Source organism: Hemicordylus capensis, chromosome 2, assembly GCF_027244095.1.
Source record: "Hemicordylus capensis ecotype Gifberg chromosome 2, rHemCap1.1.pri, whole genome shotgun sequence".
NCBI lineage: Eukaryota > Metazoa > Chordata > Lepidosauria > Squamata > Cordylidae > Hemicordylus > Hemicordylus capensis.
This window is the reverse complement of record NC_069658.1, coordinates 313,487,255-313,505,010: the sequence shown is the minus strand read 5'-3', so window position 1 is coordinate 313,505,010 and position 17,756 is coordinate 313,487,255. Positions and strand designations below refer to the sequence as shown.

Here is a 17,756-nt window from a genome sequence, read left to right as displayed (position 1 = left end):
ATCACCCCTAGCCACAGTGGCCAACTGTTAGGGATAATGGGAGTTTCAGTCCAACTTCTTTAGAAGGGCCGATGGTGCAGCCCTGCTCTAGAGGCTCAACATATGGGTTTTTCCTCCCTTGTTGTGCTCTGGAAAAAGAGAAACCAGAAACAGGCCTGGCAAACCTGCAGGCATGAGTAGGATTTCACACAGCCTTACAAGCAGTCCTATCAGAAAGTACACACAGATCACTTTTTATGGTCATGGTTGATGCAGCGTGTGCTAAATGTCTGAACGTCATTTCAGAGATGGAAACTGAGAAGATGGGGGGAGGCAAAGTAGTTTCTAGGGGAACATTTCCATTTGGAAAATTACTGTAAAACATTTTCTTGATGCAGACAGTGCCTGAAGTTCATAGTCGACATTCAAACAAAAAGTAACCCATCATACTAACAAGCCAGAAAAAACTCTCAAGAAATAAATTGTCCCAATTAATATTTGAAAAGGCAATTTTGTCAGGTCTTAAGAAGGAGCAAATGAAACAGCCATCGTGCAGAGGTCCCTCTAAGTTGTTCCCTGAGGGGGCTGCCACTTTTTCCTCCACACAAGCAGGTACAGAAGCTGACCACACAAAACTGATGTTTTTTTTCTCCTGAAAAAAATGGCTTCACTTGCATGGCTAGCTGCTGTACATGAAGAGCTTGCCACCAAGAGGAAGCCATCACAGGGAACTCAGAGGGGGCATCACAAAGAGAGGTCACTCACACAATCTAAAACTGTGTTATACCTGTTATACCTGGGAGCCCCTGGTGGCGCAGTGGTAAAACTGCCGCCCTGTAACCAGAAGGTTGCAAGTTCAATCCTGACCAGGGGCTCAAGGTTGACTCAGCCTTCCATCCTTCCGAGGTCGGTAAAATGAGTACCCAGAATGTTGGGGGCAATATGCTAAATCATTGTAAACCGCTTAGAGAGCTTCGGCTATAGAGCGGTATATAAATGTAAGTGCTATTGCTATTGCTATTATACCTGGGTTTGAGAGCTGTGTGCGCTCCCAATTTTTGGTTGTATGGAAGGAAGGTAGGAAGAAAACCTGGGTAGCGTTACATTCTACCTTGTTTCCGCACAATCACTTCTACCCAGGTTTTTCTCTTACCTTGCTTCTGGACAACCAAAAACTGGGAGCACACACAGCAACCAAACACAGGTAGAACACAGTTTTTGATTGTGTGAATGACCTCAGAGGATGCTTCTTGTATACCATCACTTAGATAACAGTTGAGATATGGAGGCCATTAAAAACACACTCAAAATGTTTTCAAGAAAATTGAGGGGTTTGGTGGACCATGGCTGCTTAGTGCCAGCTATGTCCTTCTAGTTTTCATTGTTCGCCATTAACATTTAGAGCTTCCCCCCCAATAATGTCATAAAAATAGAGGGACTGTGCCATTTTTACATAGGGTTTCCATACCATTCTCAGATATCCCTACACCACCAGTTGGTGAACTTCTGTCTTGCTGTACAACTGATGGGTATCGTACATCCACAGCTCTGCTTGCCTTCTGCTCCATGCTGCTCTGTGAAGAAAGCTGGAGCTTCAAAACTTCTGACCTGAAAAAAATAATGGCAAAACACAACAGAGTTTATAAAATTATATATGGAGTAGAGAGTGGATAGAGAGAAATTTTTCTCCCTTTCCCACAACACTAGAACCAGGGGTCATCCTATGAAACTGATTGCCAGGAAATTTAGGACCAATAAAAGGAAGTAATTTTTCACATAGCACCTTATTAATCTAGGGAATTCTCTTCCACAGGATGTAGCGATGGCCACTAGCTTGGGTGGCTTTAAAGGGGGCTTAGACAAATTCATGGGGACAGGTCTATTTATAGCTACTAGTCTGGTGGCTATAGGCCACCTCCAGCCTCCAAGAGAAGATGCTTCTAAAGAACAGTTGCAGGGGAGCCCAGAGGCACCTGGTGGGCCACTGTGTGAGTCATGTGGGGTAGCAGATTGCAGAGTGGGTGCCATTTTTCTGCTCCAAATTCCCATTCAATTCCTCTCCCCCCACTGCCCCTCTGTGTTTCATGTTGACTTTTCACTTTAGGTGTCTAAGGCCAGCACTATAAATCTTATCGAACTGTCTCTTCTTTTCCAATCTGGGCTCAGCTCTTTTTCATTAGTATTCATAAAACATCTCATAAACATTGAAGAAGTGTGAATAAGCAGCACGTTTGTGTGGAGTAAAGATCACAAGGGAGACTGGCTCTGAGGAAGCCTGGGAAGCAAGTAGGTACCATGCAGTATAGCAAAGTTTCCATAGAGACAGTCAAACAGACCACATTCATTTTAAGGCTTTTGTATTAAGGATAATGAGGAGCTTGGAAGAGGGGGAACCCAGAAGCAGGGAGTCTGCAAAGTGCTGAACCTCAAAGTAATGTCCATGAATAACTGACTTTTAATTAAGGTTATTCTCACTGTCACTGAAACTTTTAATGGCAACGCAAGAAGACAGCTGCCTCTATCACTGAAAACTGAAACTAATTCCAATCTCGGTTATTAGCCTGAATCGATAAAACAGTACATTTCTAAACACTCATGTGCGTTTATGGACAGCAGGTCTATAATTGGTTACCAGTAGCCAAACACTAAACTTCCCTATTCAGATGCCAAACATCAAAGGATGGTTATGTGCAACAAGACCTAATTGTGGGCCTTCCAAGGGTATCTGATTGACTGCTGTTGGAGACAGAAAACTGAACTAGATGGACCTTTGATCTTATCCAGTGAGTAGACTATACAATATATAGTACATATAAAGCAGTAAGTAATGTGAATTTGATTTCAGTAATGGCCAAATCAGAGATGACTTTCTCCAAACTAGCACATTTCTGAAGATATCTGTGCAATGGGGAAAAACTGCTGTACTAAGCAGTTACTTATTAACTCTTCTCTGCTTAACTAGCCAGTTTCAAATTAGTTGTAAATGGTGTGTGTGGTCTATCAAGTCCTCTCCCCTCCTTTCCCAAAGATCCTCCCTCCAGCAGAGAGGGAATGAATACACCTTCTGCAGACCAACCACAACTGGTGTGAACATTGTTCAAGGGGGATTGTTGGATGACTCACTCCCCCATCCCCTCAGCATAATGTTGCATCTGCATCTCTGTGATCACCCTGGGGTCTTGCTGTTCACTTTTTGCCTCTAGAAAGAGCCATTTTAAAAGTGGGGGTCGGAGAAGAGTAGGATTTCCCTTGGAAAAATACAATATTTTAACATTTGAACTTGTCATTTAAGACTGCGGGGCTATTCTCTCCTAGCCCGATTTTTGCTGCTCATGTAAACCACCGGGCTCGCAGGTGAGCCTGGTGGCTTACAAGCGGCTAGCCCACTTTTGTAGCCCTCCCCTATGCCTGGGTTTGCGGAGCAAGCACTCTGCAAACCCAGGTTTCCCGATCGTGAGTAGCAATGGCACGGCTCCACGCCACAGCTACTCACGAGTAGACTCCCAGAGGGGAGGCGAAAAGCCACCTCCCAGCTCCAGGGGTCTCCCCAGTATGCCCTGCACACTCGCGCAGGGCATACTGGAGCTTCCAGGGGCCGTGCGGCCCTCAAGCTCTCCACCATCACAGAGCCAGCAATTGTGTGGGCAGCTGATCCAGCTGCCCATGGCTTCCTCTCTAATCGTGAGCGGGGAGACAGGGCTTAGCCCGCTCTCCCCACTCTGCTGCAGAAACCAAGTCTCACTGATCGTGAGACCCAGCTCTGCATCTTAAAATAGACTTAAATGTGCTATTTCAGCAGCAAATCTAATGCAGACCTTTTGAGCCTAATGGATTTATTGAAGCTGACTAGACATTTGCTGGAATTATATTGACTGCTATAGTAATAATGTCTGATACATACTTTCTGTTTTTTAAAAAGCGCTCTGCTTTGACAAAAAAGGACATCTTCAGTTTTTTCCATTAAGAGAAACATTTGTAATACAATCTGCATAGACTTCTAGAATGCACAAACAGCACAAGCCCCCCGCCCCCGCCCCATGCGCACTCTCTCTCTCTCTCTCTCTCTCTCTCTCTCTCGCTCTCGCTCTCGCTCTCACACACACACACACACACACACACACACACACACACACACACACACACACACACGAGGCTGTTCTCATGCACAGGCAAAATCAGGCTAAGGAAACCAAGCCCAGTCTTGCCTGTGCATAAGAACCACTGGGATCACACCCAATCTTGGTGGTGCCTTGGTGGTGAACCCACCTATGTAGCCACCCATTTAAAAAGGTTAAGGGAGCAAGTGCTCCCTTAGCTCCATTTTGTTAATCACATGGCAGCGTTGGCTGCTTTCAGGCAATGCTGCATCACTGGCGGTGCCTGGGGAATCCCCATAATGCACCATGCACTCATGAGGTGCATTTTAGGAGTTCTGGGGGTGGGTGGGGCAACACATCTTGACCCCTGACCCTTCGTGCTGCCAGTGGAGGCAGCTGCACATCTGGGCACACGCTCTCCATGCCCAGCATGGATGGAGGGATCATCTGCAGTTTCAAGGCTTTCCCCCGCCGCAGACCCTGAGCCATTCCTAAGGGCTCACTATACAGCGTCAAGTAGGAAACTAGTATCTTACAAAGGTTTCTTATCTGTGTGTGTCTGTGTTTTTAATGTAGAAAGTAACTATTCACTTTTATACTAAATGTGAGGGGAGGCATATTTAATCAGATACTGTACAAAGGCAGAATGTGTCCACATTAGCAAAGGCAACATGTCAGAGATTATTCTTCGAGAGTTCAAAGATGTTTTAATGTCCACTTCCTTTTTTTCCCATAAGGAAAACTAGCCTAAGTGAACTAATATGGGATAATCTCACAATTCGGGCCGGCTCCAGGTTTCAGGAGACCCATTGGCAAACTGCCCTCCATCTGCTCCCTCCTATCTGGATGTGCTCCAAGAGAGTCACTTCACCACACAAAGACTAGGGGCACAGGAGTGGTTTAAGGGATCCACGGTGGGTTCTTTTGAGGGCTCTGAATCCTCGGCAGATGCCCAGCAATTCCAATCCTGACACCAGCCCTCTTCAGAATTCTCCTTTCAGCTGTTTTCCCACCATTCCTCTTCATGGCTCTGCACCTCTGCTCTCGACCACAAAAGCTTCTGAATTGGCCAAACCGTCAAAAAGCAGTGTCACTACAGGCCTCCTGTCATATGCCTGCCTAATCTGTTGGATGTACCAAAAGGAGAGTCTAACACATCTTGCTCAGTTTCTCTCTGAGCACTGCCAAACAATAATTTTCCTGGAAATTATTTAGCTCAGAATAAAGAATTGTATTATTTTCTTTCAAGAGTTAGGATTGGTTTAGTATAGGAGATTAATAAATTGTGAGAATGGTATAAATTGTGGTTGTCTGTGAGAAACCAGTTCTCTTTGTAGACATGCAAAAGCCACAATCCACCTGTCAGTCATGCCTAACATCATGGCTATCAAGACTTACGAAAGGATACAAGAACAGCAGTGAGAACCTAAATATAAAGGCAACACCCAATGCTGCTTTGTCTGTGGACAAAGAATCCAGACTGATTCCACCAGCCACGGCAAAAAATGATAGGCTTGGCCTCTTTCCAAAGCATGGTCACAGTAGAAAGAGATATTATTCACATGTTGTGGTCAAGGAAGCTTGTCATTCAAACATCTTAGACAGTACTAGCCTTAGGCATTTCCACATCTGAAGCTGAAAGTGAAAGTACCCCTTGCTCTCTTTTACCAAGAATAATTTTCTTAACAATAACATGAGAAGATGGTTTGTGGCAGTAAAGAGCTGAACTCTCAGAATCCGCTGCCTGAAGCAACTGTTTTGCATTGGCCAGCCTTGCTTTTAAAACAATGAAGGGGTTTTCATATTCTGAAGGTAAGTACATGTACCACCTACAGTAGTGGTTCACAATCTATGGTACTTCAAATGTTGCTGAACTACAATTCCCATCATCCCCAGGTACAATTTATTGTGGTTGAGGATGATGGGAGTTGTAGTCCAGCAAAATCTGGAATACCACAGGTTGGGAAACCCTGACCTACAGGAACTGGTGCAGGCCTTTCTTTGCAAGCCAAGTTATGCTTCTTCCTTCTTTATTCCTGTAACAGCAAATATACCTGGCTGTGCTGATCAGGCAGGCTTTCAGCTTTATTTTTTTTCCAAGCACTTGACATGTTTATCCAATTAAACATTTATTTGACCTTTTTTCCCCAGTCAATTCATTTCCGCCCTCACCTGAAATACTGCTTTAGGCAGGAGAGGGGCAGGTGGCTTTAAGACATCACAAAGACCAGCCAAGCAGCACTCTTCAAAATGTACAGGATGGTAGGCTTACTGGCTGACTAGTATTTAATAGCTGGCCTATTAAAAATATTCAGCTTTATCTTCTCTGTGTTTCCTTGGGAAGAGTTCAATGGGACTTATTCTCAGAAAGCACACACAGAGGCTGTTCACATAACTGAAAACAGGATAGGACAAGTGTCCCACCCAGGTTTGGGAGCTATGAGAGCTCCTAATTTTCACTTGTGTGTGAGCAAACAACTAGGTAAGAGGAGGGGGAGTGATTGTATGTGAGGCAGAAAATGGGTAGGACAGCACTGTCCTAACCAGCTTTCATACCCAGCTTTTGACCAGAGTAGGAGGAAAAGCTGTCCCACCCAGCTCCTGTCTCCCACACAGTCACTTCTCCCTCCTCCGTCCTAGGCAGTTGTTTTCTCCCACATAACCAAAAACTGGGATCATGCACTTGGGAAGGACATTTTTCCTACCCAGTTTTTGGTTGTGTGAACAGCCTCATAGGATTGCAACATTAAGCTACTGGAACAAAACCTCTTATTTGAAGCTAATGATCTACCATGGCTTGTAGATATTAACGAGTTACTTCAGTTTCCTCTGCAGTTTACAATTACTTTGATTACATTCTGATGCACGGGTGTAGTGGATTTTAAATATTCCATATCTATGTCTAAAGAAAATAAAAATTATAAACTGCAAAAAATGTTTTCTTGTTGTGAAAGGTCTGGGAAATTTGCCATCAGATAATGCAGTCATATAAATCAGCTCTCCGACATCTCAACATTGCCATTGAAAAGAGCATCATTCTAAGAAGTCACAATCTAAAGCTAATATTTAAAAAGCAGCATCCTATGTCCAAACACTGCTTGTCTGACTGCAGCCAAGATGTCTGATATCAAGCACATTGTTCAGATAAAATAATAAATAGAACAAAGGTCAAGATTTTTACTCTTTAACCAGTAAAAAAAAGAAATTCCTTCAATTTTAGTGTTGTTAAATAAAACACAAATCCTTGGATAAGACCAATCTGTTGAAGGTCTTTGATGCCTAGTTAGTAAACATATAATTTTGTATAAAACTGGGGGTCACTCTGGATTCTAAACACTTAAGCAGCGCAAAAGCAGTTAAGCGATTGCTTACCTCTACCACAAAATGGCTGCAGTGGACAGGCATCTGTTAGTGTAGCAAAGTGTGAGGGATGCCTGGAGCTGACATCCTGGTTGGACAAAATAGGGAATAGATCCCATTCTCTCTAAATTCTTTCTCACAAGGCAACTTACTGCGATGTAATGCTCAGTAATTAGAGCGAATATTTCATTAGAGTGGTGGAGGAAGGGTAAATAGAACATCCAAGTGTATTTTGCTTATACTTTTCTATACCAACATTTAGCCCAGTAAAAAATGCAGGCCCAATTTACTGACATGCAAAATAAACAAACACCTGATTCTTCATCTGATTCTTTGTCTGATTGCCATTTTGCTCCTTGGGTCTACATGCCATGAAATTGTTTCTTCTTCGGACGACCCAGCTCCAAAATGCTTAGTAGTTATGTGAAAAAGACCTGCTATAAGTGACAGTCAGTTAAATTTATAAAGCTGGCTTGTACTGAGTCAAACTATTGGTTTATCTAGGTCACTATTAAAGTCCATTTTAGTCACTACCATCCCACAACACTGGAAGGAACAGGAAGGATACCCTAGATAAACTTTTCCTGTTCCTTCAGTGGCACATCATTTAGAAACCTTCAGAGACTAAAATACAACAGTTTCTCTGGGCAATTTCATTAACTGACGTTTATTAATTAATTCATATATTTAGTATTTCCCAATATCCATCCTAAGCTGACATTGCTTGTTCTGTCTGTATCTTATCCAAGTACTTGGTCTACCTTCATGGATCAAGAGGTTAGAGCTATCACCAGTCTAAATGCAGCATAAAGCAGTTTACTTTGTAAAAGTAGGTTCTTCTCATTGGAGAAAGTCAGATTAGATTCTAAAAGAACCCCCAATCCAGTGTTCCCTCTAAGGCGTGCACATGTGTGTGCGCTCACAAGTTTTTTGATGTCTGCTCAGTTAATTTTAGATCCTGCTCAGGCTGAATCAGGAAGGCCCCATTCTGAATGCATGTGCGCATACACTGTCTTGATACCGAACAAAACTGAACAAAACTAATTCCGCACAAAGATCAAAAAAATTAGAAAGAACACTGCCCAAGTTCCCAAAAACCAGTCTGAAAACCACATGTCATAAACCACTTCAGACAGCAAATTGGGCCATTAATCCCAACATGCAGACATATGTGTTTTAAATACTGCAATATCTATACTAAATGGTTTTTACAGTATAAAATCTTCATATGCTCCAAGCAGTTAATATAAGTTTGGAGACAGCTTGCTGCCTGTCTTTGCTTTCATTTTTCTCCCACCCATCTGGCTTTGTTCCATCAGCAAATGCAATCCTCTTGTAGTTCATCTTTTGTCAGGGAGGTAACCAAATTAGAAACATACCTTTACATTGGAGATGAAAATGTCCTAAAGCGATTTCTGATCTTCTAGTGCTTACTCCAAGAAAGAAATTTTCACTTGCCTATACAATTAATCATCTATGGTGTCAGACAGCTTCTTGACCTGATGAAATACATTTTAGGAAGATATTCTTCAGCACACACACCCCAAGAGAACACTGTAATGTTTTTCTTTATATAAAAAATGCCCTATATATATTACTACTAGTATGTTTTCAGGCCCGTTGTAATAACGGGCGCTAGTAGGGGAGAGTTCCCCCCCCCCGCCCCACTCCCTCTGGCCTTTGCCCCCCCCTCCCAGCTGCCCGAGACCTCCTTACCCGAAGCAGCCCGCGACAGTCAGGCGAACTAAAAGCAGTTTATGCGAAGAAGAGAGGAGCTCCCGAACAGAGCTCCTCTCTGTACTAAGCCAATGCCCAAACTGCTGCTATGGACGCAAAGGACACAATAGGCGGCCTTTGCGCCCAAAGCACCAGTTCGGGAAGAGGCTTAGCACAGAGAGGAGCTCTGTTCGGGAGCTCCTCTCTTCTGCGCAAAAACTGCTTTTAGTTCGCCCGACTGATGCGGGCTGCTTCGGGTAAGGAGGTCTCGGGCAGCTGGGAGGGCGGTTGGCGGCTGTGGCGGCGGCCGCGGAGGCATTCTCCTGGGCCATTTTGGCCATTAATCATTTGGGGGGAGCGGGGAAGGAGAATTTGGGCATCTGGGAGGGCGGGAGAGCGGGCGGCAGTGGCGGCCGAGGCGGGAAGCATTTGGGCAAGGGCAAGGTCAATTTTGGGGCCGGGCTAGGGCTCCATAGTGTTCAAGCTGCCCGTCCTCGGCGGCTCCGCCGCCACCTCAGCCGGCTTCCCCGTCCCCCGTCTCCCCGTCCCGGTCTCCTTCTCCTCCGGCCGAGGCGGCGGCTCTGCCACCGCCTCGGCCAATCTCCCCTGCCGCCTCTTCCCTGGCTTTTTCACGGCGGCCGCTTCTGGCCGCTCAACATGGCCGCCGGGTGCTGGTGGTCATGTCTCCCTCGGACTGTTCTGAGCATGCACTCCGCGCATGCTCAGAAGAGCCGAGTGAGGCACAGACACATGCTTGGTGTCCGTCCACGGATGGACACCAAGCCTTTTATTAGAGAGGATAATCTGTTCTCTGGTCCTGGCAGTCCTTTGTCTTGCTACCTTAAAAGGCAGTTCAACTCCAGGCAATCATCATCATCATCATCATCATCATCATCATCATCTAGTCCTATTGTTTATCATGCCTTTAATATTTACTAAGCTGAGTTCTATGACATTCTTATCACATTCACCTCTCACCCATTATTGGTAACTACTGCAGGCAGGAAGGGTGTTCTCCCTTCTAGTATTCTGATTAGACTTTAACTATCATCATCATCATCATCTTAATCATAATACCACATTTGTCTAAATTTACTGTTTAATCAAACTAAAATATTTTAGTTTGATCTGACAGAAAGGTTAGCCCTCAAAATGGATTAAAGAAAACTTTTTTCTACATTAGCCAGTGCTGTGTGAATCTCACATAAAGGGTACACTCATGAAAAAGGAGGAACCAGAAGAAAGTGTTATCTATGAATATTGTCTGTTTTAGCCTACTTTTGAAATATGCCTGGATCTAGCTAAAATACAAATCCTTTCAGGAGTAAATTTCATCCAGATTCTGTGGAGCCTAGCAGACTGCCAAAAACTAGAAACAGATGGCAAATTATGTAGCAATATCTTGTCCCATGATTGTGTTTGTTTATTTGGAATTTTTGTTTTGTTTCAGAGTTTGGAAACAGGGAAGTCAAGAGCAGCTGGAGACCAATTTAACTTTTAAGAAGGGGGAAATAAATAAATAAATAAATAAATTTCTCAATTTTCTGTGACTGTGTATTTTCACATTGAGTTTGTTCTTCCAGTAGCTATACAGTCTCCAGCCCTGGTTGCTCAGCTGAAGATCCGGAGTCCTGTAACCCATTTTTCAACAAGTGCCCAGGTACTCTAGCACTCAACGTGGTCCTTGTTGAGCTGGGCGATGACCGATCCGGTATAGAATTCATTTTTCTTGTTCTCACCTTGTTTATGGGATTAGGCACATTTAGTCTGATTTCTCAGCAGAGGCCTGTCTGGTTTGGGTGACCCTCCAGCATAGCCCTCTGCATCCTCGAAGCTCACAAGCCCCTCCACCTCATCAAGGTAGTGCCCGGGGGAGGAGGCAAAAATCCTTTGGGATTTTAGAATACAAACTGATAGGCATTTAGCATACAATACGCCTGATCTGACAGTAATTGAGAAGAATCGGGTTCTGGTAATTGATATTGCAGCAATCCCAGAGGATAGACAAGCTGGCGAAAAACAACTGGAGAAAATAACTAAATACAAGGACCTTCAGATTGAAATTGAGCGGCTGTGAAAAAAGAAAACATTAGTGGTGCCAATAGTTGTTGGTGCCCTTGGTGTAGTACCAAAAGAACGTCAACACCATCTTGACACCTTGGGTACCAATAAAATTACAACACATCAGCTACAGAAGGCCACACTACTCGGGACAGCATGACTACTACGATGCTATCTTTAATTTTTCTTTAGTTATCCTAGACCCTTGGAAAGGGCTCGATAATTAAAGTACCAAATCCAGTCAATAACATCTGGTGGACTGTGTGTAAATACATTATTATTATTATTATTATTATTAATAATAATACCTGTCTGTGTAAAATAATAACAATAATAACAAGAAGAAGAAGAAGAAGAAGAAGAAGAAGAAGAAGAAGAAGAAGAAGAAGAAGAAGAAATCACCATCAGCCAATTACAAAAAGCAGCTTTACTGGGAACAGCCTATATTCTGCGACGATATCTATAACAACAACAACAACATTGACAATAAAATTCTGGCATCCCAGGTCCTTGGGAAGGACTCGATGTCTGGATTAAAAAAACCAGTCAATAACACCTGTCTGACTGTGTAAAATAATAATAATAACAACAACAACAACAACAACCGCACACACTGAAGTTAAAAGAAAAATTGGAAGTGAATACATCAGGAGAGTTAGAAAAATCCTCAAGTCCAGACTCAATGGCGGGAACACCATACAAGCCATAAACAGCTGGGCTATACCTGTTATCAGATACACTGCAGGAATAATAGACTGGTCCCAGGCAAAGCTAGAGACGCTAGATCATAAGACCAGGAAAATCATGACCATCAATCATGCTCTGCACCCCCGCAGTGATGTCGATAGGCTATACCTCCCTCGCAGCTCAGGTGGAAGAGGAATGCTGCAAGTCCATCAAACAGTAGAGGAGGAGAAAAAAGGCCTTGAAGATATCAAGGACAGAGAGAAGATGCACTTAAAATGGTCAATAACAAGAAACTATTCAACACCAATTGAACAAAGCAGGCCTACAAAAAAGAACAAGTCAAGAACCGAGCAGAAAAATGGAAAAATAAGCCCCTGCATGGTCAATATTTGCACAATATAAGTGGAAAATCAGACATTACCAAGACCTGGCAATGGCTTAAGAATGGCAACTTGAAGAAAGAAACAGAGGGTTTAATACTGGCTGCACAAGAACAGGCACTAAGAACAAATGCAATAAGAGCAAAAGTTGAAAAGTCAACAACAAACAGCAAGTGCCACCTTTGTAAAGAAGCAGATGAAACCGTGGACCACCTAATCAGCTGTTGCAAAAAGATCGCACAGACTGACTACAAACAAAGGTATGACAAGGTAGCATGGATGATACACTGGAACATCTGCAAAGAATACAAGCTACCTGTAGCCAAACATTGGTGGGACCATAAAATTGAAAAAGTTGAAGAAAATGAAGATGTAAAAATATTATGGGACTTCTGACTACAGACAAACATCTGCCACACAATACACCAGATATAACTGTAGTCGAGAAGAAAGAAAAACAAGTCAAAATAATCGACATATCAATACCAGGGAATAGCAGAATAGAAGAAAAAGAAATGGAAAAAATCACCAAATACAAAGATCTACAGATTGAAATTGAAAGGCTGTGGCAGAAAAAGACCCAAATAATCCCAGTGGTAATTGGCGCCCTGGGTGCCGTTCCAAAAGACCTTGAAGAGCACCTCAACACCATAGGGGCCACAGAAATCGCCATCAGCCAATTACAGAAAGCAACTTTACTGGGAACAGCCTATATTCTGCGATGATATCTATAATAATAACAGCAACAACATTGATAATAAAATTCAGCCATCTCAGTTCCTTGGGAAGGACTCGATGTCTGGATAAAACAAACCAGTCAATAACACCTGTCTGACTGTGTAAACAACAACAATAATAATAATAATAACAAATAACAAAAATAAAACCCTGTACAAAATACTACTGTTTTCACTAGCACTTAAAATTTCATCAGCAGCTGGACAGGATTGAAATTCAAGGAATGAAATTCAATAGAAATATTTAAATTCAAGATTTGGTTAATATATGGCTCTAAAATTAGTTTGTTTCACTGTGACATAAGTAATTGTTGGTGAAATCTTGCAGCCCTCATATGAAATGGAAAACAACGTTGTCCTCTTCTAATTGAGAGGACTACACAGCTCTACTTCATCTGTTTATTTGAACACTAGATAAGGCTCAGTTCCACCTCTTCCCATATTACATCTGTCCAGCAAAGGAAGAAGGGCTACTTTCTCTCTAGAAACTAGAGCAGAGAGCTCTGAGCTTGTTATGGCCCAGACAAGCACAGCTCCCACTCACAGCCGTAACCCTGAGTCAAAGACTGAGGAGGCACAACCAGCACTTGCTGCAGCCTTGAATCTTGGCACAAGACCAGAACCTAGTAGGGATGTGCTCGAACCTCACGGTTCGAGCCACTCACGGTTTGTGGCGCCGGGCTTAGGGGAGGGCTACACAAGCGGGCTGCAAGCCCGGTGGTTTACATGAGCAGCGAAAATCGGGCTAGGCTCTCCTAGCCCGATTTTTGCTGCTCGTGAGAATAGCCCCAAAGTATTGCTATTGCTTCACCCGTCATGAATCTAAGGTTCGAAATACATATTAGGTTGAGCTCTGTGATTATTTTCTCTACAGTTTCTTTTAAAATCTAAGGCAGCCTTAGTGGGCTGCATCTAAGTGGAAGAAGAGTGGGAAGGGAGTTTTTTCCTTCCAGTCATTTTCCTTCCAGTCATTTTCCAGCTCAGAACCATCCTCCCCAAGCTGCTTTTTCCAAATGCAGGACAAAAACAGAGCTGCAGCACTCCACATAATGTATAGTTTGAACTGACTGCTCCTGGAAAAGATGCCACTGTCCATCTGGGCGATGGTTGTTTTTTTGTTTTTGTTTTTACCAAGGTGCAGTTTTTATGTATCAGGTTACAATTTGAGAAAGCAGGGAGAGGATGCATCAGGCATCTTCTTTAGAGTTAGCATTTGTAGTGGACCATCACCATGACATACCGTACACAAGCACTTTTAGATTAGAGTTCATTTCAGGTTAAATCCATTCAACAGGCTGTGTTTACAGAATCAAGCCTGATTTATTAAAAAATATATTTATCATATTCACTAAAGTCAGGTGCCGAACAGACATGTCTAGGAACAAGCACACCTGCTGTCAATTAGAAGTCTTCTAACCTAAAGGCAAACATAAACAAATCTAGGGTGTATCTTGCTTGTCCTTGATTTCTTCCAGAGCTTAAATGTAATAACAGTGTTTAGCTCCTCTAGCATATTGCAAGTGATGGGTTTGGACAGCACGAAACATGAACTAGAGGGGAACAGAACGGTAAAACTAGGGCATTATTGTTCAGTATATAGCCACCTAATATCACAGTGGGAAAATGCTTAACTAATAAGCAGAAGGTTGCTGGTTTGAATCCCCACTCGTACTATATTGGGCAGCAACGATACAGGAAGATGCTGAAAGGTATCATCTCACACTGTGCGGGAGAAGGCAATGCTAAACCCCTCCTGTATTCTACCAAAAGAAAACCACAGGGCTCTCTGGGCGTCAGGAGTCAAAATGGACTTGATGGCACACTTTACTTTACATTGCCCAATTAAAGAAGACCTGTTCACTTTTTGGCATCAAACTGCTTATAAGGGATGGAATGGTGTCACTATAAAGCATATCTTTTTTTAAGATGATGCATGCAAGAGGGGCACAAATAAACACAATAGGAGATCCATGATAAAATCTCTAGCGTGTTTAAGAAGTTTGATAGCAACTAAAGGAAGGGCTCAAAAGAGGGAAGGAGCTCCTTGGGCTTTGGCTGGGTGGGGGCTTACTCCTCCCCACATTTTTGCTATGAAAATCACCTCCCCATCAAGCTGCTACTTGCCCCATGGTGGAAAACAACCAGAAATCACTATAACTGCTAGTAATAGTGATGCCATACTAGAAAGTGGAATAGGAGATAACCCAGAGAAGAGGCTCTGCCATTCCCATTTCTGCACAATGGTCGCTGCATCCATTGCGTAGACCCTGGGGCTATTCTCATGATCACAGAAAATCGGGCTAGCTTCTGCTAGCCCAATTTTCTGCAATCATGAGAACCACCAGGCTTGGCTGTGAGCCCGGTGGTTCTAGAGCGGGTAACTCACTCAAGAATCCCTGCCCTAAAACCAGGTTTGCAGAGCAAGCACTCCACAACCTGGTTTTGAAGATCGTGAGTAGCCGCGGCGTGGCTTCACGCCACACCTACTCATGAGGAGACCCCTGGAGGGGAGGCGAAAAGCTGTCTCCCAGCTCCGGGGGTCTTGCGCAGGGAATGCTGGAGCTTGCGGGGGCCTATTGGCCCCCGCTCCCCCCAGCCCCCGCCAGCTCTGAGCCGGCAATCGTGTGGGCAGCTGATCCGGCCACCCAGGGCTCCCGCCCTGCTCATGTGCAGGGAAAGCAGGCTTAGCCCACTCTCCCCGCTCAGCGCCCCAAACCGGATCTCACTGATCGTGAGACCTGGCTCTCTGTGTTAGTATATTTGGGTTGTTAAAGGTGTACTGAGTTGGCACTCCCTTCACTTCTAAAAGCATTATGATTGTTAAGAGAAGCTAATGGCCAAATGAGCTCTTAATCATTGTCTAAGGCTCAGCACCCTTTTGTCTAAGGTTCAGGACTGCCTGGCTTGTGGTGTACATGTTATTGTACCCAGAAAAGCTGCTCCTTACATGTGATGAACACATCTGTCTAAATAATATTTGTTCAGCACTTTCTAGTGTTAAAGCTTTCCATGTGTTTGTTGTCATCCTCATAACAATCCTGAGAAGAAGCAGCTTGACTAAGGCGTCTTAATGAGTTCATGGCAGAGGTGATGTGAACTGGTAGCTTCCTGACTGGTAGTTTACTTTATTAGCCAGTATGCTATACCTGCTCCCTTGACATTTTACGCATTACCACCCTGAGCAAGTAATGGGACAACAGGGACAACAGTCCCATCTCTAGGCCTGGACACTCCATTTTATCTTCCATGAGTAGTCTCCAAAACTCATGATAACAACTTGATACTCTACCTACAAGGCCTTCAAAACCCATCAATGAGTGAGTAAGGGAAAGAAGATAAGTGTCCTCTTCTTCAGATTGCAGACCCCATGTGATTATTCTGCAGGAGCATCTCTCTCTCTAACAAACTCACTAAATCTATACATTGAGAGACTATTACAGAAAATCAAATTGATATATGTGGTAGATATGTATGTCAAAGCCGCAAATTCTTGTGTGGCTAATGTTGACTTTTAAGAAGTCTTGGTTAATGTTGTTTTTGAACTACAACTCCCATCATCTCCAGCCTTCGATCACTGTGGCCAGGGATGGTGGGAACTCTAGTCCAAAACCAACAAGTTACCCAAGACTTTTTAAAATTAAAAGTTTTAAGAAATTAAATAATAACCAGAACAAATATCCTTAAAATACACTACAAAATACAATTGTTCTCAATATATTCTAGAGTGGGCCTTTTAACACTGATATCTCTTTCCTGAATTCTCTTTGTTCTCACCCTTCACTAAAATCTGAGATGGTTCCCTGTTGAGTTTAAATCACCATTTGCAAATAACAGAAAGCAGAATCCCCCCCTAATTTCAATTCAATTCATGTACAACAAAAACTGTGTATCCTAGCGTCATCTCCATGAAGCTAGGATTTTATGGGGTTGTGGGTGGGGGAGGCATTTTGACGGCTTTGCACATTTTCAGATGCAGCTCTTTCCTGTTTTTTTTTAGATAGTTTCCTCAAGGGACACTTACAGGAAAAGTAGGAAACCTGGATGAAAGCAAGAGAACAACATTATGAGAAGGAAAGAGATAGAAAGAAAATCTGAATAAGTACTGCATTTCATGCTAATGCTTAATGAAAAAGTAGCCAATAAAACTGCATTCACAAGATAGTAGGAGAGAGGGGTTTTTTTCATCACAAAGTTATTTTTGTTTTTCCAGTGAAGAACCGGATTAATTTAACACTTGATTTCCCAAATTTTCCTTTTTCATTGTAGAGAAATTGATGTGGCCAAAAAATGTCCTCAACTAAACTCTCCTAATTCAAAATGTCTTACATGAATTTGTTTTTTTAACCAGTTAGTTATAATATTTTACAGTATTCCTAGTTATAGCTGCTTATGGGCGAATAAAAGACCTATTCTGTTTCGCAAGACAACCGCCAGGAAAAGAACCTAGTTGACTCCTAAGGCTGAACAGTGAATAAAATAAAATAGGAAGTGGCAGTATTGTAGCCCATGATATTAAAAATAAGAGCTAATTCATATAATTTCCAGCTTCAAATTCTGTATGCACAATGGGAGAGCATGTCCACATGCCATTCACCATTTTACTGTTCATGATATGGAATGCACATGTCTGCACAGATGTGTTCAATTCCCATAATACTTACTCCTTTAAAAAGGAGGTGGATGAATCATAGAAATGAAGGACACATTTATCACACAAAATGTATTATTTTGTATGCATG

The 17,756-nt window shown here is 42.9% G+C and overlaps 1 protein-coding gene across 7 annotated transcripts in view; it reads right to left on the bottom strand.

Moving 5' to 3' along the window:
* EFCC1 (EF-hand and coiled-coil domain containing 1) overlaps positions 1-17,756 on the bottom strand; it is a 189,255-nt gene that overhangs the window by 108,537 nt on the left and 62,962 nt on the right. For all 7 annotated transcript variants that reach the window (XM_053303774.1, XM_053303772.1, XM_053303773.1 and 4 more), the window contains exon 3: positions 1,448-1,587. In XM_053303774.1, coding sequence (XP_053159749.1) covers positions 1,448-1,587 — 140 coding nt within the window. The remainder of the gene's footprint in view (positions 1-1,447; positions 1,588-17,756) is intronic.